This window comes from Suillus paluster (genome assembly GCF_016628075.1).
Source record: "Suillus paluster strain FC165 chromosome Unknown EDB91scaffold_25, whole genome shotgun sequence".
In the NCBI taxonomy this organism is placed as follows: Eukaryota; Fungi; Basidiomycota; class Agaricomycetes; order Boletales; family Suillaceae; genus Suillus; species Suillus paluster.
This window is the reverse complement of record NW_024537585.1, coordinates 233,593-260,785: the sequence shown is the minus strand read 5'-3', so window position 1 is coordinate 260,785 and position 27,193 is coordinate 233,593. Positions and strand designations below refer to the sequence as shown.

Sequence of the window (27,193 nt, the reverse complement as noted above, 5' to 3'; positions counted from 1 at the left end):
GATGGAGCGAACGATAGGCAGATGAAGGAATTGGGATAAGATGAGATCCAGAAGCAGCTGTAGAGCAGCCTAAATAATCTCACCTCAGGGACAGTCTCCGGTCGACTTTCCTTTTCTGTCGGCGACGGCGACGGAGGCGTTGGCTTTATGTCTGACTCTGGTTCCCGCACAGGTTCCGGTTTTGGTTCTGGCTCCGGCAGGGGGTCGGCAGCAATGGTCGGTGGGGGCAATGCTGGAACCGAATTCGACTGTGGCGAGCGTTTGGTCAATCCCACCGACGCTGCCAACGTCGAAGTTGAGAATCGTTGCGAGGGCTTTTGAGGAGCGAGGGTTTGCGCTCGTCTTGTCTTGCGCTTTTCTGTTTGCTGGCTCACGGTGTTCCCCATGCTTGCCGTCGGTAGTGTTGAGGAGTCGTCGGTAAGAGGTGGTCACGGTGAGAGATAGAACAGTTGGCTCACTACTTACTTAAGGTTGAAGGGTACCAAGCAAAATATATACCATCAGCACCATAAGCACTGTGGGCGCTTCGCTGACTTTCTTTTTCGAATTCGAAGCACAGGTACCAAGGTCGATGCTACAGAGCTGTGCGCCACTGCACTGCGTTCCTAGACAGACGCCTCCTGGCGTCGCTTATCTTTCGTCGAACAACCTACTCGATGAGAGTACACTTTTAAGGCTGAGCAAGAACCTCCAGGCAGCTGTGCAGAAATTGCACTCGTTGAAACACAGCGACACGTTGTTTTCATCTCGGATCCTACTCGCGAGCGATTTTCGACGAATCACGGTGCAGCTGGCCTGGTTTAAATCATGTCACACTGTCCAGACTTCTACATGGCTTGCTTCATGTTGATGTTGTGCGTCGCCCTCATCCACAGGATTGCAATTACCCAACTCCTGTGTTGGTGGCTGGACAGGTCAAATCTGAATCATTCAGAGTCATAGGTCATCCAATGCCATCTGATGGATGTTCTATCAGTCAGAAGAACTCACAGCTTCATATATGTTTCACTCGCACAGACTCTGGTATGGGATAGGCTGATCATCCTCACGGCCTCACTACCTTGTAATACTTTGTCATTAATGTCGCTGGCACTTCCCGGGGTAGATCCTATCGTGTCTTATGTTGACCAATGGCTCTATTGCGCCCCAGGGTACGATACGGGGTCATTACGAGGTTCCCACCACCTTGCTTCTCCAACTGATTGTACTATCAGATCAATCTATAATCCAATATGTCTCGCTTTTACCTCTGTATACGCAGGCCACGAGTTATTCGGGATCACCACACTTCGGCCCGGAGACTCATCGAGATGTTCTACGATGCGATCGCTGTCAATGAGGTGTTGAATGCAACCCTTGAGTATTCTAGCTAAGCATCAACGTTTGTCGGTGCCAAAATTGTGAACTCGCAACAAAGGTACAGAAGTTAGCTAGTCGAATGACATGTGTTCAACATCTAAAAGCCAGCTGCTGACACGGGGGTTTTGTACCATTCGAAGTGAATATCTCCACCCCGTCGTCCAAGTACTATCGGTTACGGTCTATTCGTGATGAGCCTCCATTTCGTGAGTCACACTTTTGGGCATGGAAACGTGATGGCTTGTCACATGGTGTAACGGTATGTCACGAAATATAGATTGTAAGGGATAGTAATTCGTTGGTGAAAGTTCAATCTGAGTTATGATTGCATGATTCTGTCAAGTTGTGACTGTCACACAATTCAAGCTTCTAAACTTTAATTTGAAGGGCCCACCTAGTGCTCTTCAAGTTTGAATTTTCCATTGGCCAACATACGATTGACGATGCTCGAGTACGCTGAATCCTGTGTTCACGAACATGGGGTCAGGAAGTGTCGGTCCCGGGCCCGAACTTCTGCATGTACGTATCTGAGTTTGTGATATAACCCGCCGCAATTTAGTTTAACGTAAACTCACGTACAGCGCAGAAAACCAACGACTCGTCCCTTCTCTGTTTTTCTTGCCTGCTGGATTGTCGACTGCGACAAAAAGCATACCAGTTTCATTAGATTTTACTATATCTCACTCAGTTAATCGTCACCATGCTCATTCGTCTCATCCCATCCGGACCAAACGGCGCCGTTCTTTACAACGTCTCCTTCCCGACCAACCTTCCCGATTTGCCTACTCCCCTTGCGTGGTCGAACCAGCTACACCTTTTGACCTCGGTATTGCGCCTCGAGGCTCCGCAAAGCATTCATGTGTTCGACCGTTCAGTCGGTCTCGTCGCCCTGATAGTTGAAGTTATGTTTGATATACCAACCAAGGAGGTCGTCGTGAGCTTCGTTGACGGGCGCAGTTTAAAGTTGCCCATGCACTCGCAGTGCATGCAGATGCTTCAGGCCGTCATTGATGACGTTAGAGCGTGTTCCGCACAAGAATCTCGAAGAGACAGCTTCGAAGGTGCCACCTCTGCTAGCATCTGCAGCAGCGTTGCTAGTTCACAGGAAATTCCTAGCACATCCGGCGCACCCCCGAAATCTCCGAAGTTGAGCCGGCATAAGAAGCAGCGTTCCCTGCTGTTTTCTTTGATCTCGTACGTGTTGTCGTCTTCTTCGCTCCTCCAGCAGTCTGACTGGTTTTGGGCGACTCTTTAGCTCGTTGGTACCACGTTCCTTGTCTCCGCCCCCAGCCCCTCCTCCATCACCCACCACACCCAATCCCTCGTCGCCGCCTCCCCTCCCGCCAATTCCCCCTATTATACCCCGCAATGCATCATTTTCTCCCATCCCACAATCTCCAATCTCCCCTTATAACCCCGCTTTCCCACCATTTACGGACCCGCCGATTCTCCGTCGCCGTGCGCGCGCCACACTTATTGATGCATGGAGACGACACGTAGTCCCTGCGCTTTCGGCACACAACCATTATGCCGGGTACACTGAATGGGTGCTCCGTGGTATTGGTACCGTAGTTCGCTCCGAGGTGAGAGACATTGAGAGATCCTGGCAGCGCTGTGATGCGCTTGGGCGCGGTGCAATTCGCAAACATGGAAGGACGCAAAGCGAGGGGAGACTTGCTCTTGACTTTGGTGGTCGCAGCTCTGAGGAACCCCACAGGCGGTGGCGCGCACCTTCACCATTCCCCGATGAAGCAGAGGGTGAACATGACGATTGTGTCGTGTATCCTCGCCACGAACAAGGTTTGGTTCATGCCATTTCCAAATGCCGTGTTGCTGACAAGTTTGTAGCAAACGAATGGGGCAGAATCCGTCATGTTCGCAACCCAAGTTCATCCGACGAACTTGACGCGTATGCTTTCGAGTTTAGCGTGGAGAACGGCAGCCTCTTACGCGAGAGCTTTGGCTTTGGGGCTGACGTCTTTGGTGATGTGTGGGATGACGACAGCCATGTCGGTTTCGATGATTTTGGCACCGTGGGCCCCAGAACGGAGTTTATCTTCGACGATGGACAGCTCAGGTTCGACGAGGATTTTGGAAGTGATTACGAGGGTGACTATGTAGTCGACACGACGTTCGCTGCTACGCCCGTCCGATGCGACTGAGGAAGACGAATCAGATGAAAGCCAATCATCTTTACGTACGCCTGAGGACGGTGAAGTGCTCCCTTTACCACTCCCAGCTACGTTACCAGCTTTGTCCGAGAAGGATGCATGCTTTCAGCAGCGCAGTCATTCCGACTCCGCTCCGACGGCTGTCTCCAAAACGACTTCTTCTCGTCCTAAACTTCGTCCTAACCCCGGATGCCCCGCTACTGTGCCATGTACATATGCCAAGCCTGCGAGTCCTACCGCGGCCCCACGGAGCGACCGATTGCCGATGCATCCGCAGAAATTCTCCCCGAGTTCCCCTACCTCACCGTCACGTTTACCGAAGCGCATGCCCATTCCAAACATAGAAGAACTTCTTTCCACTCGTGTTACTTTGCTTTCCCGAATTCGAAGTGCGCTAACTCTCGTGCGTTCTCGTGCACGTGAGGAGCATTGGGGCTTGATGTGGTCGCGAAACCCTTCTGGGTGTGGAGTTTTGGACCTTGAGGCTGAGGGGCTGCTTGAAATCAGGGCACGCAGGCGTGCATGGAGTGCAGGCATCAAGGTATCTGCTTCTGCGCCAATTTTGGTTTCAGCTGCTGTCCCGGGTTCCAGCCCGGGCGCGAGGGTATGGGATGGCTCCTGCCCGTCCGCCCCGCATTTTCCACACCGACCTCCTGGGCTCTCACCACCTGTGACAAAGGTGAATGGACCGATTATCCCCACTGGCCTTTTGTTGGGTAGACCTGTCAAGAGGTCGCCATTAGCTATGTACGTGTGGACCGCGGACGATGTGCTTAAGCAAGACGCTGCTCGCAACGGCAAGTACGGAGATATTGGCCTCAAACGTGGCGGAGAGACGGCGGGTTTGAAGCGAGCCCTGCGCGTTTCGTTCCTCGAGAGCCCCACAAAGTTGTTTCCCGTGCACGAGGAAGGGGACGATGAAGAGGGGTCCTCCAAGATTGACTTCCCGCAAAGTCCTACGTCGCCGACATCACCAACGTCACCTATCAAAGTTACATCAACCACCATTCCGGACGAGAGATTTGGTGTCAGTCAGGGAGGTACCAGTATGACTGATGATCCGTTCTTCTACTCTCCCTTTCATGCACGTGCGCGGACTACGAGCATGTATCCTTGCTCTCAGCCGATACAGGAACTCCCGATGTTTAGGCCACGGACCCCTCCTCCATCGTATCAGGCTGCCATTGGAGATGGTAACGCCGATGATGACGACGATGAGTGCGAGAATGGGACGCTCGATACTTGCGCATTGTTATTCCAACCCCTTTCAGCATTGCGCTTGACATCGCCCCCAAAAACTACGCCTGCACGACCTCCGCTAGTTCCAAATCCGCCGTTCACTCCTCGAGTTCGTGCTGTGTCCTTGCCGACATGCCCACTTCGCCCGCGTAGTCCATCTCTCTCTTCGAGGTCTGACGAGGATTGCCAGGATTTATCACAAGCTTATGCTGCGCCACCGCCTCCAGCCACCCCCATTACCGCAGCGCCAACCATTGCGATGACTGATTCTTACCTCACTTATGCGCACCTTCATGCACCAGTGCCTATCTGTGGGAAAGCCAGCGTGGCAAAAGGCATGTGTGAAAAGGGCAAGGGAGTTGCAAGCCAAGAGGTGGTCTTTGAGCGGAACGGGGAAGAATTTACTTTGGGTTTGGAGGTGGCATTAGGTAGGGCAGAAGAGGGGCGTTCAGTGTGGTGAAAAAAGAGAGGCGTTTGAATGCTGATGCACAGAGCCAAGACCCGACAGGAAATGACTACTGACGTTTGCTCTAATCTTTATTCGTGTCTATCATGCTTTCGCTCGTATCAGTTTTCGTATTTTCGCCCTCATCGTGTAAGTGTGTACTCTCTTCCATTGTACATGTGAGCTCATCGGCGTTTCTTTAATCTAAAGCATTTTAGTCACGCTTTTGCCCATTGGTTAGCGTTATAATGGTTTCACCTAGACCGTCATCAGATACTCGGATCGAATTACCTAGTCATGTGGTAGTCTCAGCAGGCCTGGAATTCTAATTGCTCAATGGATCCGTACGGTTTATCAAAATTTCGGCTCCTTCGTTCTGAGTTTGGCGTGTTGTGCCCCGCCTTCGTACATGTGGCATACAAGTTTCTTGTTCACAACAGACCTCCGCGTTTACGTTATACTTTGACATGTCACTCCCTCAGATTTCAAAAACGATGACAAGGTTATGTTGGTGGGCAGTACTTTGGACGTGATTCAATCTGCAGGGTAATGATCCGGCCTCTACTACAACAAATCAAATCCCCGCTCGGCCAAATCAACTGTATATGTAAGAAATCATGGTCATCTCCCTCAAATTAGATGAAAATGAAAATGTCCCTGGGGTTGGGATGCGCGCATGAAGCAGTCGGTGATTAAGTTGACTACACCATGAGTTCTGTACTTCGAATCAGCTCCGTTGCATGTGTTTGAAGAAAGCGTTGTGTGCAAGATACTCATTAAAGAAAACCTGTTAATGGGCGGAGAGCATTGCGTTCCTCGTTATGAACCTGTCTCGCTGAGACATCTAGATTGCAATGTGTATAGTCGGTGATTAAATATATTATGCCTATCACCGTCAACGGCGCACAATAACCGCTAAGCTGCATCTACCACCCAAAAATCCTGTTCGAAAAAAAAATCAGATGGTGTATCAACATTAAGAAGCAGGCGCTTACTCCTCGTGCATCTCAATGCCACCGACAGCCCAGCGTCTACCAGCATCTACCTGAGAAATCACCTGCGCAACCTCATCGCTCAAACCCACAGGACCACACACGCCGACGATGACACCTGTGATATCCATACTGGCCTTGACTCCAGAGCCGTAAGACACTGCGCGCGACATCACTGCGTCGAGGACTTTAGCGACTTTTGGGCGTCCTGCGGTGAGTGTGAGCCCTGGCGGGAGGAAATCTTTGCCTGGGGGTTTTTCACATGCACGTGTGTAGTAGACGGATATTTTAAGTGGCGCGTAGACGCTTTGTTGGATAAGCGCCACTAATTGGGGGACGAGTGGAGTGAGGGAGGCTAGTGGAAGTGAGTCACATTCAGCGAGAATGGGCAACGATACTGACCAGAATCTTGAACGCTCCAAATGACTTCTATGATCTTCACTCGGCTTGCACCTTCCGAGTCTCTCTGCCAGTAGTGGTCGGAAAAAACACATCATAAATGATCAATCTGACTCACTTGGAGGATATCTTGAACGGCTGAGAGGGCAAAGGTAATCCCACTTCCGCCGACAACGAACATCGCAGCGGAATAGCTCGCATACACGCAGTGTCCCGGTCCTCCTGCACAAGATATACAGCCATGAACGGAATGCCCATCTTCACTTACCATATGGACCCTCAATCATAACCTGCACCATCCTCCCAAACGTGCTTTCATCTGTACCATACCCCGCTACTTTTGCCATCTCGTACAGCCGCCCCGTCCATCCACCGGTTTTCTTGCACAATAAAACCATGCCCTCAGGTGTCTTCGCTGCGGTAGCAATGGTAAACGGGTGACTCTCTGCCCAGCCGATCCACCCCATGGCTGAGGAAAGTATGCGGATGCGTACGTGCTGCCCTGCCCTCCAGCCAGCATTGAGCTGGGGAACCTCGATACGTGTGAGCATAAGGTCGGGGATGGGACGTATGCGCGCATTATAGCACTCGTGTTTTCATAAGCCGGATGAGGTAGTCGAGGCCGATGGCACCGCCAGCGGCGATCACGTATGGCCAGACAGAGGGTTGATGACCATGAACCTGGATATGCATAGCAATATCAGAAGTTGGAAACGTGCCACGGAAACAAGTTAGGCTCACAGCTGGGAGAAAAAGAATGAAGAATACGATATGCGAGCCTGTAGAATACATTGTACGCCCGTCGTCTGAAGAATGGAGCGAAAATAGGAATAAAAGATCTAGACTGATGAGCGCAACAAAGGCCCATATGATTTCTGGTGTGCGAACGTATTTAGAAAATGTGTGGTCTATCGTCCACTGATAAACTAAGATGGGGGTGAATGCCAGACATCAGCGCTGAGTAATTATGTTCTTTTCGAACTCACTATAGCCAAGCGAATGCACGTTGGATGCGACCACAAGGAGTGTCCCCGCATACCGATGAATATAATTGAGCTGTAGATAGTTTATCAGGAGTTTACCCAAAAAAGTGCAGATACCAACCTTCTCATACCCGAGGCCAACAAACATACCCAGTAAATTGTTTTTCGTCGCCAAGAGATAGACGACAGGAATCTGCGACATTGCTACGAATCCAGTACGTAGCGGATCCGCAAAAGGGTTTGATTTAAGGAACCCAGCATAAACCAGAACCGCAGTGTAGATCACCAAGATCAGTGCCTGCCCCAGCGAAAAGCCCTCCTCGAGTCTGTACCGCAGGATATTAGCGAAAGTTGGGACACGTGAGGACCATGCGCGGACATGTGGAGGGAGTGACCAGCCCTCTTCCTTTGCCGCTGGGTGTCGAATAAGGTGCGCGTCTGAATGAAGGGTATGTGATTCTTCCGATGTAAGGTTGTCAGCGGCAGCGGCAGGGGCAGGGGCAGGAGCCCCGAATGCGAGAGTTTGTACGGAGCGCATGACAGGCCTTGGCGCACGGCGCTCAAGCGGGATCGCACGGAGGATATGTCCATGGCGCCATTCCGCAGCGCGGGAGAAGCGTGCAATAGCACGAGGAAGCGCGAACAGGGCAAACACGCCTGCAAGTGCGAGAAGGAAGACATCGATATGGAACACAAGTTTGAAGGGGTCCACCTGCGGGATTGGAGCCTGATGCTTGATTTGGTTGCGGCATCCATGTCTGGAAAGGGCTCAATGGTTCAACCTATTGAATCGACTAGAGGGTGTGATAGCAAAATGAGCGAGGAGGAAGTTAAAATATGTGCGGGACCACGCCGCGTGAACAGACCAGCCTGAGGGCGTAAGTGATGGTGGATGTTGGGAGAGGCGAGAGGACGTTGAGGTGACTCACAACTACAGGTCCGACTCTATATGGGATGTCAATGGATAGGCATGCTACTAATTAACTGCGCAGGTAGGGCATGGAAGAGACGCTTTTGTGCCTTGATATCATAATATTAGTCGAGATGGAATGCAAGTATTAGAAGTCATTAAACGTGTTTGCCTCATGTCCATCTTACGAAAACTTACCAGTCAGGTGGCAGCAGCGCTTATACTGGGGACCTAATAGTAAGTGGCATGTATCTATACTGCCGTTAGTAGGCCTTAGTAGGCAGTGCTGCGGCGGAGATCAGTACCCCAATGCTTGAACCAGCCGAGGAGATGACTTCGACCCTCTTCGACCTGCCAAATCACATTCGGAACTTGCTTTATTTTCTCAAATCAGGTCACGTCGATAATAAAGAAGGAGCAGCTTTTTTTTTTCTTCTGTCTCCCGTAGATAGAAATAGAAGGAAGAAGATAAGTCGTGCCTTTAGCCTATCATTGGAGGACTGGGTCACATCATGATGTTGGAGAAATGCTGTATATGTTCAAGTCACCCATCCGAGGCCATTCTGGGAGGACACTAGCATCAGATTACATCGCACTGGTCCCCGAAGAAGGCCGTGTGCAGCATTGTGGATCATGCCGGATCTCGCATCGAATGCCACTGGCAGCAACGGGTATGAATACTCGGCCCCAGACAGGGCTGTTCCGTAGTAATGGAGAAGGTGAACTTCATATTTCATTTATTGTGTGAATTGATGTTGATTAGGAGGTCCTCAGGTAGTGCCTGAGATCTCGCTGCTCAGCAAGTGCTGCTCCGTCTAAGATAGTAGTGGACTGCGGCCAGATTGTTTCAGGCCTAAACTACCAAACACACCTCATATATGCCCAAACTTTGTCTTGCGAGATATTCATTCCGATCCGCATGCCCGAAGCCATTCATCTGCACCATCGAGGCCCGGGTTCAAAGCCGAGCCTGCCCGCTCAGACCAACCGATGAAGCCATCGACCAACATGGGCAAAGACAGCGATGCCTCTCCAACCCCGGGGCCCCGGACAGTGTGTGAAGCCGATTAGTACGGACCAGGATATACCGGATTATTGTGCCCGATGCATGGGTCCATCAGGGAATTGAGAGGTTTGTCACACAGTATCTCTTGTCCACCTTGCTGGCTAATTCACCTACCGCAGGAAATCTCAGTGACGTTTCACGATACAGAGGCAGATGACACATCTGGAGCAACGTCGTCTACTTACGCACCGATAGATACATCGACAGATCGTCTCGGTCGGTGTTCCGTCGTCAATTTCAAGGTACATTCAAACACTTCCGCATCTGCTTATTCAAAGCCTATCGTGGTGTTTACTGTTCAAAAGCAAACACTGCTTATTAAAAGCGAGCGAGCTGCTTCTCATATCTTATTAACTTGCTCTCACTTGACCAATCACTTGTTTATGCACTGTAATGTAGGACACGTCTGCCATACGTCAAGCCACCATGTACTACTCCATTGCGGGAGAGGTCAACGCCAAGGCAGAGGCACACGATATTCCATGTCCCACCAATGCCTTCTGGGCATGGGCTCAGACCTAAATCCAGAAGTCCGGTCACACCTTATCTCTGCTTGGTTTCATTCCATATAACATTCAATATTCCTAATCACGACTATGAGTGTGTCTCGCATTCACGATGGGCAAACCAGAAAGTTCCACCCTCCAGTGAGGGGGAGGTCATCGCCAAGGAAGAGGCGCACGATGTTAACCTATCTGACCAACGCCTTCTGGACCTTGGGATTAGACCCAAATTCCGCCGTGAGATGTCTCTGTTCGGAGTGCTTGGGATATCATTCTGTGCCATCGGCATTCTGAATGGAATGAGCAGCGCCATTCAGACAGGGTTGTTCTCTGGAGGCCCACTTGGCCTGTTCTGGGGATGGAATGTGAGTTTGACACTTCAGTCTGCCTAAATACGACCCAAACTGCTATTCTATACAGATATGCAGTTTCTTTATGCTTCTAATTGCGTTCAGTTTTGCAGAGATTTGCAGTGCATAGTAAGTAAGCCACACCATATCAGAGCCCACGCCTTAGGTCGTCGCATAGCCCAACAATGGGAGGACTCTACTTCTGGGTTTGCAAAATGAAACCAGACGTTCCCATTCTTGGTTGTAAGTTTAAACATCCACCCGTTGCGCATTAGCTCAATGAATCAGTCTTTACTGGCTGGCTTTATTCCATGGCGATGGTATTTACCGGTGTCTCCGCTAATTTAAGGTATGTTGCGTTTTTCATCATTGAATCAGAACCTACGATTTGCCATCTCCATCTAGTGTCGCTTTATACCTTTCATCCATGGCAGAAGTCGGACAAGGAAGAACTCTAACGAGAAGTAGAAATCGCTGCGATCGCATGGGCCGTAAACATATTCTCTGGCATTGTCAATACCATTGGAACGAAGGCTATAGGACATATGAGCACGTTATTTGTCTGGTGGACACTCGGAGGCACAGTTGTTTTGGTTACCACCCTGCTTGTAAAAGCACCTATGAAGGTAAAGTTCTGCCGATCCGCTTTCCTTCACGTGTCATCTGATCTTGTCAGAATTCTGCCGACTTCGTGTTCACGAATGTTCAAAAGTAAGCTTTGCTCTTGTTGCGAACGACAGTTATTGACTGGCCGACTAGCTTCACTGGCTGGCAATCTAGAGGCTTTGTTGTGCTTCTTGGGTTTCTTCAGGTGAGGTTCGGCTCTGTACACATGTGGTACAATCTGACTCACAGCCCGATCTTACTCTAGGCTGTATACACACTCGAGGGGTGCGAAACAGCAGCTCAAGTGGCAGAAGAAGCTGTGCGAGCAGAGATCCTGGCTCCACTCGCTGTAGTTGGCAGCATCGCTGGCTCTTGGTTGATCGGTCTCGCGTATTTGCTTGCGCTTCTTTTCGCAGTTCAGGACATCGCTTCTGTTCAGGCCACCACATTTGCCATCCCAATTGCTCAACTCTTCTATGATGCAGTCGGGCCCCAGTTGACACAACTGTGTCTGATTGTTATAATGGTTTCTCAAGTGATGGCCGCAATCACGACATTTACCGCAAGTTCGAGACTATTCTATGCGCTCGCAAGAGACAATGCGTTCCCGTTGAAAAAACAATTTTTGACCTTGAACCGGTTTCAAGCGCCATACTGGGGTGTGTGGACTAGCGTCTTGATAGGATGCATCATATCATGTGCCTACATCGGGTCTGCGATTGCAGTCAGTTGATCCAGCTTATTACGGCGCTACTCTGTTAGGCTTTTTGCATTTACGCTTTCACAGTTCAACGCCATCTTATCATCAGCAGCCATATCAGTGATGTTGAGCTACTTGCAGCCCATCATTATCCGTGTGTTCTGGCCTGACTCGTTCGTTATTGACAATGATTATCCAAGCCATGTCTGACTCGTTTCTTGAATTTAGAATTCAAGACTTTGGACCTTTTCGCCTCGGAAAGTGGTCATGGCCAGTGAATTTTGCCAGTTTCTTGGTACGCAAATAATTTGTAATGCATAGCTGGTATTTATCACCCATGCAGTTCACCATTTTTGTCTGCATTTTATTCATTCTACCTACGGCATACCCGGCGGACGTCCTCAACATGAACTACTCAATTGTTGCTGTGGGCGGTCTTCTGGTTGTGATCACGATCAACTGGTTTTGGTGGGGAAGGCATAGTTTTAAAGGCCTTGTAAAAACGGTCACAATCTAATATCACAAGTGTTCAGGGTCAGACAGCTAAGTAGAATGCAATTGGTCTCGCGGCTTGCCCTCTTAGCTAATGTATGAATGTCACGTGAGACTCGGGTATGAAACTAAGACTTATTAGTTCCCATGTACACTTGCAATACGTCGTTGGTACACATCATTAATATTGCCAGGCTCAAGTACCGCTTGACTCTTGTCCCTGAGACCTTCCTTACACCTGCACCTTGTCATACTATTACGACGCATTACATGTTGTTGCAGACGACATCAATTAGTAACTGACCATACTTATTCTTGTAGATCACGATGAACGGTGACTACAAGGCCTCGAAGGAGGCTTTCGTCTCTGGAATGACTGGCTCGACAGTTTTTCATGTAAACATGATAAGCGGCGTTGCATTGGTGCGTATTCCTACGCGTTATTCCACCTCAGCAAGTTGACCATCTTCAGTCCTCGATCGCCCTTCATTCGGCTCTGCGTTCGCGTGTGCAAGCGTTCGGGTCCGCATACTTTTTGGCAGAGTTTATGATACTTGTGATACCTCTGTTGTTGTCTATGACCTTATTTGCGGAAGCTCCTGGCGCACTATCTCTCCTACTACTCGTACCGATGCTTGTATTGCTCCTTCTCCCCCCTCTTGAAATAGGCACGCCTTTGCCAGCTGAAAGTCGAGACGAGCTGGTGTCTCCAGGTGGAAGAAGTCGAGCAGAGACTCCGCCAAAGCCCTTGTCTCAGTCCCTCAGGCCCTTACCTGCTCTGACCACTTACCGTGCTCACATGATGTTAATGACGATCCTTTCCATCATTGCTGTCGATTTTCCGGTGTTCCCCCGTTTCCTAGCAAAGTGTGAGACATATGGTGTTTCTTTGGTATGTTCAGAAAAAGCCATTGTCCTTTAACTCTCACACAACTCGATTTCATAGATGGACATCGGCGTTGGCTCGTTCGTATTCTCTCAAGGCGTTAGTGTCTGCGATTCCAATCATCAAAGACATATCTTACCTCCAGGCCCCGATCATTCCTAAACTGAAGTTCGTCTCCCGTAAGACGATACCCATCATTGTGTTAGGCGTTCTTCGTGTCGTGCTTGTGAAAGGCACTGAATACCCTGTAGGTTTTCGTATGGGTTCTATGTCACGCGTCCCTCTTAATATCTACAACAGGAACATGTGACAGAGTACGGGGTACACTGGAATTTCTTCCTCACCCTTGCCCTTTTGCCTATCATCGAGGTCTTAATACATCCTGTTATTTTGCATATCCCCGTCGCTCTGCTGGGTCTTTGGATTGGAGTTTGTAAGTAATAGTCTGCTTATCATAAGAACCTGAAATGGATGCCTGTTCGATAGTGCATCAATTCGCACTGTCATCCGGAGGAATGAAGGATTTTCTGCTCAACGCCCCACGGAGCAATATTATTTTTGCGAACAAAGAAGGATTGCTCTCCTTGCTAGGTATAATTTGTCACTCTGGTAAGATGTACATATTCTAATTCCTCTCCACTAGGCTATGTGTCAATCCATATACTCGGCCTTTCCTTAGGAACCGTCGTACTTCCTCCTTCCCCTTCGTTTTTCCGGAAGCAGCAGCAGCTCTTACTCGACGGGCCATCCTCTCACCGACCAAGCAAACTTGATGCTTCAGCACCCAGACAGAACGCAAAGATCGTCATTGAGTTATTGTCGTATTCAGTGGTGTGGTGGATGCTTTTGGCCTTCACGAGGCTAGGACTAGATGTTTCGAGAAGGATGGTTCGTTCTACTTTTTGCGCATATAACTTTCTATCCGAGTTTTATGTGCTGAGATAATTCTTAGGCAAACATCTCATATATCCTTTGGGTCGCAGCTTTCAACACGTCTTTCATCCTTGGCTACATTTTACTCGACATGGTGTTTTTTCCCACCAGAACGTCGAAGATACGAGATCCAACTGATCCTTCAGGCAAACGGCTCCTCATCGAGGAAAAAGGACCGAAAGGTTGTGCACCTGCGCTGTTGGACGCTATCAACAAGAATGCATTGATCATGTTCTTGCTGGTTCGTCTTCCCAACACAATTTCTCCTGCATTTGGCGTCCTGACATCTATGTCAAGGCAAATGCAGCCACTGGTTTGATTAACCTCAATATCCAGACTATGTTCGTGGGTAATACGAAAGCGATGGGAATACTGTGTGCGTACTCTATGGGCATGTGTGTTTTTGCATGGCTTTGTAGAAGGAAGCGGATATGGAAGATATGAGGTCCCAAAATATCTCAAATACCCATACACTTCCCAGTATTCTTGCAGTTGAACCTACCAAGCTCCACCACAGTGGATGGCACTATCGCGAGACATTGGCCGAGTTCTTCCGCTGTCTTAGTATTCGGTCCATATCAACAACAGGCATCATTTGGGTATCATCACATAACAGTTCCCTACATAAATACATTGATAGGTAAGCGTCGTTATGTAGGCAAGATTTCGAAATTTGGTTCCGCTTCGATAAAGGTCTTAGGATGAGAGTTTGCCCCTGCTAAAACGCGAGAAGGCAACTTTGGCCAGACCAACATGCCCCGCCACGATATGCGCCACCTAGATTTATTCCTTAGACGGAGTGAAGTTGTTCCCCCCGAACAACTTGCGAGAAAATCTCCAAAGCTGCTTGGGGCTGGAAGGCGGCCTAATAACAACGTAAGCGGCATCAGTGGATATATCCATCATCCTGAGGCTGAGTCAACTGACCACTTCGTGTCCAGCTTCATACACCCGTCTACAAGGCAAAACAATGAGATATATCTTAAAATCTGAAAGAAGAAGCTTACGCGAAGGAGAAGTTGTCGACGTTCTGCACGGCAGCCACAGGCGTGCCATTAATCGTCATATTGGTGAATGGGGTATTGTGAAGCGTCTCATTGCCATACCAATCCATTGCTAGGACTGACGCATGACCCTGTTAACCAGCATAAGTAAGTGATGCTGGCGACAAGATACGTGACAGCTTACCCCAAGCCAGTTGCAACTAAAAGCAACAAGAAGCGTTAATATCACACGAGATGTCATCACGGCGGGAAAACGAACTTCATATCAGTATCTCCAGCCTGATCTTCGAAATTAGCAGATGATGAAGTAGACACTGAGGCACGCACCCAGATCAAAATCTTCATCCCAGAGTTCACCAAAGCCGATAGCTGGGGCAGCCATGTCCTAGCGTCCTTTAACAGGGATCTACATTTAACACACAAATAAAGAAGTTAGACAAAAACGTACGTCGCCTGTCTTTACAAACAACTGATAGGGTGCATCTGGGCATTCCTCGTATTTGACCTGAGCACCGATCTTCTTCATGACATGCTTCTTGCGCAAATAATGCATGTAGTATTCAGGGGGGAATAAAGAGGACGAATTTTGACGGATATCATAGCTGTCGTAATTGCCCGCGGCAGGGACGAAGACATTGTCGATCTGACTGAATGAGGTGACGCCACAAGATAGCACTGACGTGTTACTCACGCAGTAATTATCAGCCTTCCGACAAATCTTGTTTGAGCTGGTGGAATTTCCAGCAGCGTAACAGGCTTCCTCTTGTGCTACGCAACCATCGGGGCCGTAGAGGGCATCCGAAATGTTCTTGAGTACGTCATCTGGCTGGAGTTGTCCATAGCCAGGGGCATAGGTCACAAAGTTTAGGTATGCGATGTTCTGAATCAGTGGATCGTACCAGCCACTGGGAATGCTCATTCAACAGAGCAGTCAAGAAAGTCATCAAAGCGACTTACTTGTTGATCATCAGAGCGCTGACAACAACTGGAACGGCATTAATCGCCCTGCTAGCGATTAAGGCATTTTGCTCTTCAAAGTAGGTCACAAAACTGGGCCCATAGTGACCACCATAGCTTTCTGTGCCAAATATGAATCTGAGCCAGACATAAGCAATCATTCACCACCACCCAGTTAAGCGACTGACTCTCGGCTGGCATACTTCGAAAATAGCTGGCTTTCAAACAAAACCTGGAATGCAGTCCATACAAAGGGCGCGGCGGCTTCTGTGCTGTTTACTGTATCGGTACCATAGGAAAATCCGGTTCCGATTGGCTGGTCGATGTAGATAACTAGATGGGGAAGTCAGCTCTTGCGACGAAATCAGATAGCTACGTGCTACACACTGTTGCTGATAGTATTCCAGCTGTAGAGACGCGCGTCAGGTTAGCATGGGAAGACGTCTATAGTCCTGACATACCTGTAGGGGTTAAGAGTGGTCGAATTACGATCGGCATTCACCAAGCATGGCCCGTTTTCTGTACAGAATGAGAAACAGAATAAAAGCCAGTCAACTCAATAAAACCTTGAAACAATCCAATCATAGAAGAACATCCAGGCCCGCCATTCAACCTGCGAAAGCAGGTAAGACGTGCGACCAGGCTCAAGAAACGGACCAAGTTAACCTACCATAGAGCAAATGGGGCTGTTTCAGGGGAGTTTCTAGACTCAAAGAACCAAAACCACTGTTTTGAGTGAGTTTACATCAAGAGTAAAGTGCACACACGAGTTACAGACGTACCATGGACATGTTTGTTCCAACGTCAATGTAACCAGAAATTTGCGTAACACCTGGAGTCGTTTCACATATGCCTGAGTTCTTAACATAGCGAATGCCAGTTGCATTGTGAATCTTAGATCGAATCTCGATGTGCCCTGCTTCTGAAGTGTCAAGACCGTCCTCCACAACAGAGACAGCGCAAGTTATGGATGCGCCAACTAATAGTGCAAGGCCGGCTCGGACGAGCGTTTTCAGAAACATGTCAGCGCGCGCCAGTAGGGTGGTCTAAAGTCTTCGCAGCAAACCAACTCCAGGTACTTATACGGTACCAGATACTCTGCCCAGCCTGAGAATATCAGGAAGACAAGTGCCCACATGGCGGCGAGAGAAACGAGATATGGTTGACGGAATTCTGATTGGCCGTTTTACGTTCAGGAATAGCGTTTTAGCAAAAGTGCGATGTCGCCGTTTTAGACTGCTTGGTTCCACAACTAGCGAGCGGAACTTGTTGGTGCGCTAGAAATAGGTGCTTTGCCCATTACTGCTGTGAGTCAGTGACCACGGCTAATCAGTGAATGCTGAAGGTAGTCAGCATCCCGGGCCGACGTCCGAAACGTAGCTGCAAACAAAAGTACATTCGTACGGCTTCCGTGGCGTGCCAAACACTGAACAGCATGTGTACATCGGTAAGAGGCTTCATGCGTCGATGCATCAGAGTTTGGACCCCGTCGAAAAACTATGGTTGAACGATCCCTGTTTGGTATAGTCTCGGACTTCTAGTCCTCTCCACCAATGAGAGCCTCGCTCGCTTCAGTTAAGCTAGGGAAAGCTTCAAATTGTCAACGTAAAGAAAGGCCTCTCTCAGATGTGCTTGCGCACATGAATAACATTAGAACGTAAGTAGTTTTGCCATATTGAATATTCTAGCTAGTGCGGCAAAATTGCCCGCCAACAATTATTTGATTCACGAACATCCGGGGAAGAGCAGTGAACTGGGGCCCGAGCTCGTCCACGGCGACACCTAGTTGCACTCAACCCGATGTGATAGGCCAAGTTCTGATGGATGGGCGTGTGCGGTACAAGTACAAGTCATAAGGCCAATGTATGTGACGAAGAACTAATTATAATAGTACTAAAGACCATCGACAGTCCTTGGATGATCAAGATTCAAAATCCAACTGTGTTCCAGATTCGCTATGAAACATGATGGGCACCTTAAGTTTCAACACCAGCAGAACCTATTGAAACTTGTCAGCACAGTCGCGCCCATGGCATAGCAGGAGCACCCACTTCTCGTTATACGCCCATTCCACATTCCCTGTGGCCCCAGGTCCATACCACACAATCTGCGGCAAATGTTCATTTCGTATAAACGTCTGTCCACCCGTCTTCTCCGCAACGTTCCTTAATCCTGCTCGCAAATTCCACACCTCCACTTTCCCAATTCCACTTCGTCTAGCCGCATGCTTGATCTTCGCGATCAGCCCAGGGAACGTGCCTTCACTGGCCCAGAGTCGCGTGACGATCAGCGTTGGTGGGGGAGGTCCCATTTCAACGCTCCAGCTTGCGTATGTGTTTGGGTCGCTAGAGGACTGTACACCCCAGAACCCGCCTGCCATAGAAAAATTCGAGCCGTATGTTGCCCGCGGTATTTGGAACGCGCAGACACCGTTTGTGGGCAAGCACGCCACAAGTGCCGAGGGGCACTCCACTTCATATGACCCATTGCTCATCGGCATAGTCTCTAGCTCCTTTCTAATCAGCTCAGCGTCGTGGTCCCAAAGCCCCTTCAGCTGTTCCTGAGTCAGCCACGTCCATCCCTCGTCGTCTCCCTCGTCAGCGCCAACCTCCCATACAGTTGAAACTGGTCCCCGCTTCTCCCATCCGCCTCCTTCTCCTCCTGGCCCCGCTGAGTGGTAAAATTCCTCCCCAACATCACTCCACAGCACCGAGAACAGTCCCCCGCCAGCATCCGCTACTTCTTCCGGTGGTGCGCCCCATGCCTCTGGGAACTGAGGAAGATTAGCACGCGAGGCAGTGACCCAATGCAGGAGGCGCATCATGTGCCCAGCGTAGCCGCGCCCACGTCTTGATGGTGGAGTGAAGACCGCGGCGACGCCATATGAAGTTGTTTCGTGTACTGAGTTGGGCTCAGAAGGGGAGGAGGAAGGATAAGCGACGAGACTTGCGCGCTTGTATCTGTTCCCGCGGACGCACGTCAGAAAGCTGCTCGTCCGCCGTACTCGAGTCGCTTACGTCCTACAAGCACACATGAAATCAAGTGTCGTAGGATCCTCCCGTGGCGCCAATACCCTTCCCCTCTCATTAGCTCTCTTCTCTCGGGAAACTGAGTTGCTCACCAAGTGATCATTTTCCCCTCCTTTGCGTGCTCCAGAACATCCATCTCTTCATCTCGCTTAATATACTCCGCGAGACTCATACTGCCACCCAAGTGCGGCCACCTTCGGCGTCGTGTCTCCTCAACTTGCGCAGGCGTCGCGCGGAAGAGCGAGATCGATGCAAGGTCTACCTTCGGTCCTGCCATCGGAGATATACTTTAGAGGTCAATTCGCTAGTACTTGACCAGATTGAAGATAGTGAAATTGAAGGGTTGCTCCTTATATCTTTATCGCAACCTCACCTCCCACCCATGTCAAGCGCGCAACTAAACAAGACTTATCAGAATTATCACACATGGTCACGCAACTCCTGACCCTACCCTCGTGTCGATCTTCCAAGGCGCGTGCCAAATATAGCCTGCTAGTCATACAGGTGCAAAATGCGCATGGTTGAGACCGTACTTCGGCGTTCAGCGCCAACTAAAGCTGTATATGTGCATTTAGATCATGGGACATATATGAAAGTATCTTGCGTCTCATCTCTCCCATACCATGGCCATCCACCCGTCCCTTTTCCTTCTACGAGCCCCTCCAACTCCCATGGTCAGTTCCACACCTCCGCCTTTTCCAACAGCTTCGTGACCATCCCCATCGTGCAATCAACTACTAGTAGTATACCGTACCCATGGCCCCTTGGCCTCTGTGTCACTCTAAACGCAATAACTTTGGCTCATTCATCACACGTCCAATTTCATCACCCGCGTCCTCTCGCACTGCCCTCACCTGCCCCATCATACTTCAAATGCGCTCGTTGTTGGAACCTTCGTAAGCGAAGAACTACATCAATGATTGCCGGATGTCTAGATTTCTAGTTCCACTCTATTCATCATCCACTCCTCAGCTGCGATGTCGAACATCACTAGAGGCACTTTTGTTTGAGAGGTGCCCATCGCAGCTGCATCGCTGTCCGTAGATTAGCCGATGAGTCGAGCGGAAACTGACACGCTTGTTTCTGTAATTTTTTACGGGTGTCAATGATCCGGTCTCATACGAGCGAAGCCCTGCCGCACAAAGCCGTGGCAAGAGCATTTGAAATGTCAAAACAATTTGGTTGTGCTCAATATATAACTCGTCTTGTGTTTATAACTATGTCCGATAATCTAATCACATCGTGCAGCTATGCCCGGCGGCGAGATGCCAATAAACCGGACGATGACGACTGCCCACCTCTGCCCGCCCTTTGTAATATATTGTAATTGGAGAATTTATCGATGGGATTGAAGGAGGATGTGGATGGTGCCGGTCCGAGTCGAGAGAATGATCCCAGGGGCTCGACATCACATATAAAAGTGGTACTTGATGATCGCGAACAACCCCACAAACACCACTAATCCAGACAAGATAGCCTCCCCGAAGTCACCCCAAAAGGTATTGACGTCGAAATGAGGGCGAAGTGATGGCTCCACCGAAACGGCTATCTTGTGCATCCTGCCGGAACTCCCGTCTTGAGGAACGATGAAGAGAGTTTGCCGGGCTTTATCATAAGTGTATTTGTCACCGGCACTGAGGCCCGAGACCACTAGCTTCCTGCCTTGGGTGATGAGGGACGGTACAAAAATTTCAGTCTCTCGAGCAGTAAGAACGATATTGTCCTTAGACTCGGGCGACCTCCACTCGAAGATGAACATGCCTGTGTTCATTTCGTACTCGAATCGGGTAGGTATGCCAGCTGTCTTTGCTGGGTATGGTCGGACGACAGACGGCAAGATGCGGGCGCCGTTGTCTAGCGTGAACGACCACTGGTCCAAATCGAGGAGTGACCGAGGTAATGCACGCCTCCGACTAAACCACGAGAAATTTTCCCCGTTCCAGTCATCACCCCGAATGTCATCATTATCAGGGTTGTAGTTCCACAGCCTGAAAGCATATCAATAATTGCCCCCACAAGAAACATAGCACGTACGTAAATCCGATCAGGGATCTCTCGAGACCTGTCATCATGGCGTCCATCATCCTCTCCTGCCATTTCCAGTTGTCGCTCTCTAATGCCTCCTTTTGGCTGTGACCGTTCATCGTTAAGCATAGATACCAGTGAGACGGTGAAGCTTACTTCATGTCCATGGGTATACCACACTCTCCAATCAGAATGGGCTTCCCGCCCAGTACTTTGGAGCTATGATCCACGATAGTCTGGATTTGCAACGAGAAATTTTCTCTTGCGCCTTTTTGACCCCAATAGAAGGCTTTCAGCGGGAACATTCCCTAGAAAACGAGATAAGTGTTCAAACACCATGTCTTCAACGGCAAGGATTTAAATTTACCTTGGATAAGCCTTGCACATTTACCGTGAAATCCCCAAAAGCCTTTTTAAATAGTGCATTCAGGTCGTACCTATAGCTCAGGTTAGGAATATGATCTTGCGACAATAGTTCAACCAACCAATGTGGGGCAAACACCATATTTGGAAGCTGGTGTTCTGCTGTCCATGATGGTGGACAAAACTACAAAAGGTGTCAAAAAATATGAGAGGTATGTCACGCAACATGCCTCGTTGGGGATTGGTTCTACAAAGAACATTTTATCGTTCGACATTGCCTTCCGGGCACGATCTGCCCACCGTTTGAGGAACGGGTAATAGAAATCGGTATACCAATCAACCTTCAAATGTGTGAGCATCCACTTGATGTTCCGTGGTGCACACTTACCTTACGACCGGTTACGGGATCCTTGACAAAATAATTTTCGCGGAGAACAACACCCTCGTTCTTGCCCTTGTCCCACCCCCAGACACCATGCATCTCCCATACACACATCCCTTGTGTCGGACCATCAGGGCGCCAGGCCTTCCGACTGGCAGAATTCAGGACACTCCGTGAAGTGAGACGAGTAGGCATGGGGAACGAGCGCGTCCAGTGGGCAACGAGAGTGGGGTATCCGGAGCCAAGCATGAAAGATTCTAAAGCAGATGCTGTACATGCCCTGTTCTTAGCTTCTCAAGTGATGAATGTAATGTCAGTGCACGTACGGACATGCGAAAGATGCAGATCGGTGTTATAGTCAAACTGATGCAACGAAGGCAAGTCTATGTATCCTCTATGGGGCTCATTCATAGCCTGTTTCAGATCAGCACTGTGAGAGTCATTAGAAATTGCTCAAGCTTGCCTCAAATCCAACGACTCCGTCTAAACCATCTAGAGCCTGTACAACTGTAGCATACATATCCAAGAATGCATCTTGCAGGTATTGTTGAACTGGTTTTGTCTGACCACCCGGCATGAGAATCTTCAATTTGGGTGCAAAGGTATCACCAGCCCAGAAGCAAGTGCTGGACGGATAAAATCCTATGTCAAAGTGGTGGCAGCAATAAATAAAGCTGAACATACGCCATGGTTGCGGCAGCCAGCTTTTGGTATCCGCAAGGCCAAATACCACGTTCAGCTTCAACATGGCCACCGCCTTTGACCCCTAGCAGCCATGCAGCGCCGGACTCTTCGAGTGCGTGTAGGTCAAACCCAACGGCCTCGAGAGTCCATGCTGGCGCACCCGAACCACCAGAGTACCTGGACCAGACGTCTTGGTGAACGACAACAAACGCACTTAGGCCGAACGAGGGCATCAACAAAAGAAGCTTGCGAACGTATGCCAGGTACTCCTTGTCGTATATCCCACTACAAGTATTGCGTTAGCGGTGTATCTGAGAGATAATTTTAATGCGTACAGTCCTGCATGTTCAACAGCTTCCCAAGTCACGAGAAAGCGAACTGGCAAGGAATTATCTGACCGAAGGAAGTGACAAAATGTGAAGGCGTACTGAAGGTCAAGCCCCATCTTCGAAGGCGAGCAAAGTGCTCAGGTGCTTCCTCCAGCGGAAATGGGCGGCCAACAAACGTAACGACGTCGTGTTCAGCAGGGAATGTACCGTGGTCATGATTCATTGGACTAGGAAACGTTCAATATTGTGTTTTACATGCGTAAAATCGACTCGTACGCTTTGCTGCAGCCAGACACGTTGACGCCTCGTAAACTGCAGACGCGTCCATACGAGTCGATAAAGTGTCGTCCGTTAGGCTTTATTCCACCTCCGGTTCCAGCTCGAGACCAATCATGCGCGTATGTACGAGTAGAGCCGGGTATATATGAAGGCAAAAGAGAGGGATGGATCTGATACCGCAGTTAGCACTTGGCAGTAAACATTGGTTAGACAAACGCGGACCTTGTCTAAGATTTGTGGATCTGGCTGTGCATAAGATGCAGGCGGAGTTGACTTCGGACTACCTTCAAGAAAGACAAAGGAAGTTTCGGAGTCGGATGGGCTGAGCATCGGTAACTGTGACGCGGGTACTTGGTCAGTGTCTGGCTAGAGCCTAGAAACGACTGGATGACTCGAAAGTATTGCTATAGAGCACGTCTCAAAGAAACGGTATCAGAGGGTATTAACTAAAGATCTAGCGAAAGGAAGTGATCACTACTCTGAAGTTGGTTTGCGCTGAAATAGATTTATATAATGTGGCCGAAAGAGGAAGGCGGTTGTTTGGCAAAGGCTTCCGATCCAAACAACTCGAATGTCCTACACAGGTAATGTTATCACCGCAAGTACCGACACCGAGATGAATTTGAGATTTTGCGGTCTGCGTGCGCATCGTTTCCTGACGTCAGGATTATCCAGACAGATCATTTCTCCCTTCCGTCGCATATCCACAGAAACTAGAGTTCAGACATCAGATTCCCAGTTGACTGTTCCTGCTCTCGGCGCCTCTTTCCCCCATAGATGGCTCCGAGACGCGTGCCAATGCGCAGCCTGCGTGCATCCATCTACATCTCAGAAGCTTCATAGGACATCAGACATTCCCGCTGACGTTCGTCCCGTTCCCCACGGTGTAACCTTCCAGGAAGGTGGTATTCACATTGAGTGGGCAGACAGTCACAAATCATTCTACGAGCACTCTTTCTTGGAACAGTACTCGTCCGCTCCACGACTGTCGTCTTTTCACAAAGATGTGCAACCTATATCTTGGGACGTATCCTCCGTCTCCAAAGCACCTGACCTCTTCATGACCTACGAAGCCATCAAGAAACCTGCCCGTCTTCTCTCTGCCATTACACAGCTTACTCGCTATGGGATACTCTTCCTCACAGGTGTCCCGAACACCGAACACGCAGACGAGACATGCGAGCTCCGCAAACTTGCCAATATCTTCGGCCAAGTACGCGAAACCTTCTATGGGGAGTTGTGGGATGTCAAGAACATCCACAACAGCAAAAATATCGCGTATACTAACCTTGACTTAGGTATGCATATGGATCTCTTGTATGTGGCTTTGTTACGCTGTTTCAATGCGGCGTCTGATGATCGGATAGATACTACCAGCATCCTCCTCGATATCAGATTCTCCACTGCCTTCGCAATCGCGTAGTAGGCGGTACTTCGCGTTTTGTTGATGGCCTACGCGCTGCGGAGACATTGCGCAAGACCCATCCAGTGGACTTCGACACCCTGGCTACAACACCGGTTCCATTCCATTATATCAATGATGGACATCACCTTCATTACGAGCACCCTACCATCGAACTCGCTCCATTGCCCACGGCTATAGATCAGACCACCGATATATCCGCGCCAAGAGTGCCAGAAATAAAGCACATTAATTATTCTCCGCCTTTCCAAGCTCCTCTGCTATTAGATTCGACTCCCCCCTCATTTTACAGCGCCCTAGGGCGGTACGCCGCTCAACTTGACGACCCTCTGAACATCCTAGAATATACCCTGCACGAAGGCGATGCCGTCTTGTTCGACAATCGGCGGGTCTTGCACGCACGCACTTCATTCACTGACGATGACTCGAGTGCGGGTGCAGATGCCGAGACGAATCGGTGGCTGAAGGGTTGTTATCTCGAAGCTGATGCAATATTAGATCGGGGAAGGGTGTTGAGGACGAAGCTTGATAAGGGCTCTCTCTAGGTCGTTGAGTCACTGTGGAATGGAACACGACGACGAGACAGCATGGTGACGACGATGTTGCAAATGTGGTCGTGAAGTTACACATATAAGAAGTTACACAAACCAAGGTTCTGGGTCAATATATACCCCCAACATAACAAAGAATGACTGTCAACTACAATTTGCTCTTTTCTGCCTTTTTGATAAAAGCAACACCATTGCCCAGTGCAACCTGTGCAAACCATTCAGAACAATACTCAAGAAACGGTATGGCAAGGAGCTCACTTTGCCGGATGTCAAGTTCTTCGTCATAAATGCAATTTCCGAGGTGCCGTTTGGACCAGGACCAACTTCCCATGCTGACGTCTCGAGTTCATCGCCAGGCTTGACAGGCGACGTGAACCTCACGCCAAAGACGGTCAGGGCGCGAGTATTCCCTTTAGCTATTGCCTGAATCAAACCTCTTGCAGCGAACCCATAACTTGACAGCCCATGCAAAATCACACCACCAAAGCCCATCGTTTTGCCAAGTTCCGGGTCTGATAGCCAGCTCAGGTCTGGGGTAACACATTATATATGCAAAGAGCCTACCAATGTGCAGAGGGTTGTAATCGCCACTCAGCCTGTAAATGAGGGCCTGTTCTGGTGTTGTCCTGTCTCGGATAACCCAATCCGGCTTTCGGTCCTTGGGGATAGGCTTCGCCTGAGGTGGGCCTGCAATAGCTTTAGAGAATTTGTCTCCATTGCCCTTCGAACCAAGGTAAAAGGCTGAGCTCTACAACTGGTATCAGTATATTAGCAAGACGGCTTGCGTGAGCGCTTCACATATAGCTTCGCATAGGGAACACCATGAGGGTCAAGCAATATGGATTCTTGGTCGGTGATAATTCCGGACTCTCCAAACATTGTTAATCAGGAGAATTGCCTGCAAATTTCATTAACGCACTATTCTCGTGTACCCCAACTACTCTTTGAGAGAGCTTCCAGCCGGGTCCGCTGGCTACCGGAAGGTCTTTCAGGATCTCAATACTTTGCGTTGCGTGAACCTGGAGACTTGTTTGTGAACACGGATTGGATAGCATGTTTTGTGAACCACGTACCACCCTGCGTACATTCAGTTTGGGCAGACCCGGAAGAGGCTCGCCGCCCTTTTTGGCCCCAAACAAGGTGACATCCTGGGCGTCGCCTATTGATGTTGACGGGTTCAGTCCAGCATCTTGGGTGTCTAATTGAACATATACCTTTCAGTGCAAGCACCACAGGGTATGTCGGTAGTGGTCCCCACGACTTGTCTGTGGAACACGTCAATGGCCGAACGTAAGCAGTGCCAGAACAGTACTACTTACCAAGCTCTACAAAAGTTGGGTTAACGTATGAGGCGGACTGTGATGCGAATTTCCTTACCATACACCAAAGACAGCTCATCGTGTTTCGCGCCTACCCCGAGAGCATACGTGATGATGTCTTTGCGGTTCCACGAAACCTACATAGATACGATGGGAAACAGTCAGAATCACGAACTCGTACTATAACTGCTGTAACACTGAAACGCACTGGTTGGTCTGGGGACTTGAAACCAACAGCTTTTCCAAGGTCATAGCTCATGATGGTAGAAACGAAAGCGTTGCAGGGTTGATACTTTCAGTGAGATTTATTTATTGTGAACTTGGAAGTTCTAAAGCATGAAATTCCGGCTATGTGAATCCCGGAGTGATGTGCTGGCATCCGGTGATGATGTCACCACGTGGGTTCAACCCTAGTAGTCACGGTCTATGTCACAGTTCACTGCTAGGACCTAACCGGTTAACCAGCTGGTGGGATGAGGATGGTCTCTGAGAGTGTTTCAACTTCACTAACCACAATCATATCCGTGACGCGTAGCAATCGATGTCCAAAGACCTGGAGTAGCAAATTTCCATACTTCGCAAATCACGATGGGTTAACCTCTCTGGGCTCGTCGACTGTGCCACGAAACGTCTTTCGAAACCTACCTGCCAATTCATCCAACTTCTCGGAAACGGCAGCAATACTGTCTATAAACTGGTCTTCGTTGCTGGCACTGAGATTGCCGCTAGCGTGTCAGTGCATGATGACGAGGACTTTAATCCCCAGGCGAAGCTGTCTGAGATAGTCATCATGCAGTTTGTCCGCGCGTCCGGC

General features: G+C 49.4%; 9 protein-coding genes across 9 annotated transcripts; 4 read left to right on the top strand and 5 right to left on the bottom strand.

The window, feature by feature from the left end:
• The first annotated feature begins 1,705 nt into the window (after window positions 1-1,705).
• On the top strand, window positions 1,706-5,717 carry EDB91DRAFT_1132674 (uncharacterized protein). Its single transcript, XM_041318700.1, has 5 exons — window positions 1,706-1,878; window positions 1,941-2,553; window positions 2,615-3,159; window positions 3,208-3,490; window positions 3,543-5,717. Exons 2-5 carry the CDS (start codon window positions 2,060-2,062, stop codon window positions 5,227-5,229), a joined length of 3,009 nt encoding a protein of 1,002 aa, XP_041177288.1. The 5' UTR covers window positions 1,706-1,878; window positions 1,941-2,059; the 3' UTR covers window positions 5,230-5,717.
• A 423-nt stretch (window positions 5,718-6,140) lies between these two features.
• On the bottom strand, window positions 6,141-8,340 carry EDB91DRAFT_1248362 (uncharacterized protein; the record flags this gene model as incomplete). Its single annotated transcript, XM_041322927.1, has 10 exons — window positions 6,141-6,156; window positions 6,210-6,561; window positions 6,609-6,672; window positions 6,724-6,827; window positions 6,874-7,138; window positions 7,194-7,286; window positions 7,347-7,531; window positions 7,592-7,661; window positions 7,710-8,245; window positions 8,301-8,340. 10 exons carry the CDS (start codon window positions 8,338-8,340, stop codon window positions 6,141-6,143), a joined length of 1,725 nt encoding a protein of 574 aa, XP_041177287.1.
• A 1,650-nt stretch (window positions 8,341-9,990) lies between these two features.
• Window positions 9,991-12,240, top strand: EDB91DRAFT_1237305 (amino acid transporter; the record flags this gene model as incomplete). Its single annotated transcript, XM_041321568.1, has 13 exons — window positions 9,991-10,014; window positions 10,241-10,432; window positions 10,488-10,546; window positions 10,596-10,644; window positions 10,693-10,766; window positions 10,823-10,908; window positions 10,958-11,043; window positions 11,094-11,128; window positions 11,177-11,228; window positions 11,289-11,747; window positions 11,811-11,896; window positions 11,952-12,018; window positions 12,067-12,240. The coding sequence occupies 13 exons, from the start codon at window positions 9,991-9,993 to the stop codon at window positions 12,238-12,240; spliced, it is 1,443 nt and encodes a 480-aa protein (XP_041177286.1).
• A 126-nt stretch (window positions 12,241-12,366) lies between these two features.
• EDB91DRAFT_1132648 (GWT1-domain-containing protein) lies at window positions 12,367-14,644 on the top strand. The gene is made up of 9 exons (XM_041318699.1): window positions 12,367-12,638; window positions 12,688-13,107; window positions 13,162-13,173; window positions 13,199-13,348; window positions 13,402-13,534; window positions 13,588-13,692; window positions 13,745-13,989; window positions 14,054-14,275; window positions 14,332-14,644. Exons 1-9 carry the CDS (start codon window positions 12,543-12,545, stop codon window positions 14,476-14,478), a joined length of 1,530 nt encoding a protein of 509 aa, XP_041177285.1. The 5' UTR covers window positions 12,367-12,542; the 3' UTR covers window positions 14,479-14,644.
• A 1-nt stretch (window position 14,645) lies between these two features.
• Window positions 14,646-17,017, bottom strand: EDB91DRAFT_1222819 (Alpha/Beta hydrolase protein; the record flags this gene model as incomplete). Its single annotated transcript, XM_041320926.1, has 15 exons — window positions 14,646-14,899; window positions 14,962-14,989; window positions 15,042-15,169; window positions 15,223-15,238; window positions 15,298-15,317; window positions 15,366-15,431; window positions 15,487-15,681; window positions 15,730-15,943; window positions 15,996-16,133; window positions 16,184-16,328; window positions 16,383-16,402; window positions 16,457-16,514; window positions 16,562-16,608; window positions 16,666-16,721; window positions 16,778-17,017. 15 exons carry the CDS (start codon window positions 17,015-17,017, stop codon window positions 14,825-14,827), a joined length of 1,446 nt encoding a protein of 481 aa, XP_041177284.1. The 3' UTR covers window positions 14,646-14,824.
• A 961-nt stretch (window positions 17,018-17,978) lies between these two features.
• Window positions 17,979-19,301, bottom strand: EDB91DRAFT_1053092 (uncharacterized protein; the record flags this gene model as incomplete). Its single annotated transcript, XM_041313721.1, has 4 exons — window positions 17,979-17,994; window positions 18,047-18,955; window positions 19,013-19,069; window positions 19,117-19,301. 4 exons carry the CDS (start codon window positions 19,299-19,301, stop codon window positions 17,979-17,981), a joined length of 1,167 nt encoding a protein of 388 aa, XP_041177283.1.
• Window positions 19,302-20,182: 881 nt separating this feature from the next.
• Window positions 20,183-23,582, bottom strand: EDB91DRAFT_1132640 (glycoside hydrolase family 5 protein). The gene is made up of 14 exons (XM_041318698.1): window positions 23,309-23,582; window positions 23,084-23,256; window positions 22,907-23,034; window positions 22,814-22,856; window positions 22,479-22,763; window positions 22,258-22,420; window positions 22,121-22,208; window positions 21,801-22,063; window positions 21,643-21,753; window positions 21,535-21,596; window positions 21,417-21,486; window positions 21,206-21,357; window positions 21,059-21,154; window positions 20,183-21,012 (listed from the first exon to the last, which is right to left on the bottom strand). The coding sequence occupies exons 1-14, from the start codon at window positions 23,414-23,416 to the stop codon at window positions 20,433-20,435; spliced, it is 2,322 nt and encodes a 773-aa protein (XP_041177282.1). The 5' UTR covers window positions 23,417-23,582; the 3' UTR covers window positions 20,183-20,432.
• A 120-nt stretch (window positions 23,583-23,702) lies between these two features.
• EDB91DRAFT_1053161 (uncharacterized protein) lies at window positions 23,703-25,054 on the top strand (the record flags this gene model as incomplete). The annotated part of the gene is made up of 2 exons (XM_041313729.1): window positions 23,703-24,403; window positions 24,454-25,054. The coding sequence occupies 2 exons, from the start codon at window positions 23,703-23,705 to the stop codon at window positions 25,052-25,054; spliced, it is 1,302 nt and encodes a 433-aa protein (XP_041177281.1).
• On the bottom strand, window positions 24,715-26,638 carry EDB91DRAFT_1282421 (MaoC like domain-containing protein; the record flags this gene model as incomplete). The annotated part of the gene is made up of 9 exons (XM_041324754.1): window positions 24,715-25,265; window positions 25,319-25,572; window positions 25,625-25,808; window positions 25,859-25,929; window positions 25,980-26,079; window positions 26,134-26,219; window positions 26,275-26,320; window positions 26,418-26,516; window positions 26,588-26,638. The coding sequence occupies 9 exons, from the start codon at window positions 26,636-26,638 to the stop codon at window positions 25,209-25,211; spliced, it is 948 nt and encodes a 315-aa protein (XP_041177280.1). The 3' UTR covers window positions 24,715-25,208.
• Between the last annotated feature and the right edge of the window lie 555 nt (window positions 26,639-27,193).

Bases quoted from the DNA above. Each gene is read 5' to 3' on its own strand.
- EDB91DRAFT_1132674 (XM_041318700.1), top strand. From the start codon at position 2,060: ATGCTCATTCGTCTCATCCCATCCGGACCAAACGGCGCCGTTCTTTAC. The intron at 3,160-3,207 runs GTTTGGTTCATG...ACAAGTTTGTAG, and splicing joins GTATCCTCGCCACGAACAAG to CAAACGAATGGGGCAGAATC. The intron at 3,491-3,542 runs GTTCGCTGCTAC...ATCAGATGAAAG, and splicing joins GACTATGTAGTCGACACGAC to CCAATCATCTTTACGTACGC.
- EDB91DRAFT_1132640 (XM_041318698.1), bottom strand. From the start codon at position 23,416: ATGCTCAGCCCATCCGACTCCGAAACTTCCTTTGTCTTTCTTGAAGGT. The intron at 23,257-23,308 runs GTCCGCGTTTGT...CTGCGGTATCAG, and splicing joins ATCCACAAATCTTAGACAAG to ATCCATCCCTCTCTTTTGCC. The intron at 21,358-21,416 runs GTAAATTTAAAT...CTCGTTTTCTAG, and splicing joins ATGTGCAAGGCTTATCCAAG to GGAATGTTCCCGCTGAAAGC.
- EDB91DRAFT_1132648 (XM_041318699.1), top strand. From the start codon at position 12,543: ATGAACGGTGACTACAAGGCCTCGAAGGAGGCTTTCGTCTCTGGAATG. The intron at 12,639-12,687 runs GTGCGTATTCCT...GACCATCTTCAG, and splicing joins TGATAAGCGGCGTTGCATTG to TCCTCGATCGCCCTTCATTC. The intron at 13,535-13,587 runs GTAAGTAATAGT...CCTGTTCGATAG, and splicing joins GGGTCTTTGGATTGGAGTTT to TGCATCAATTCGCACTGTCA.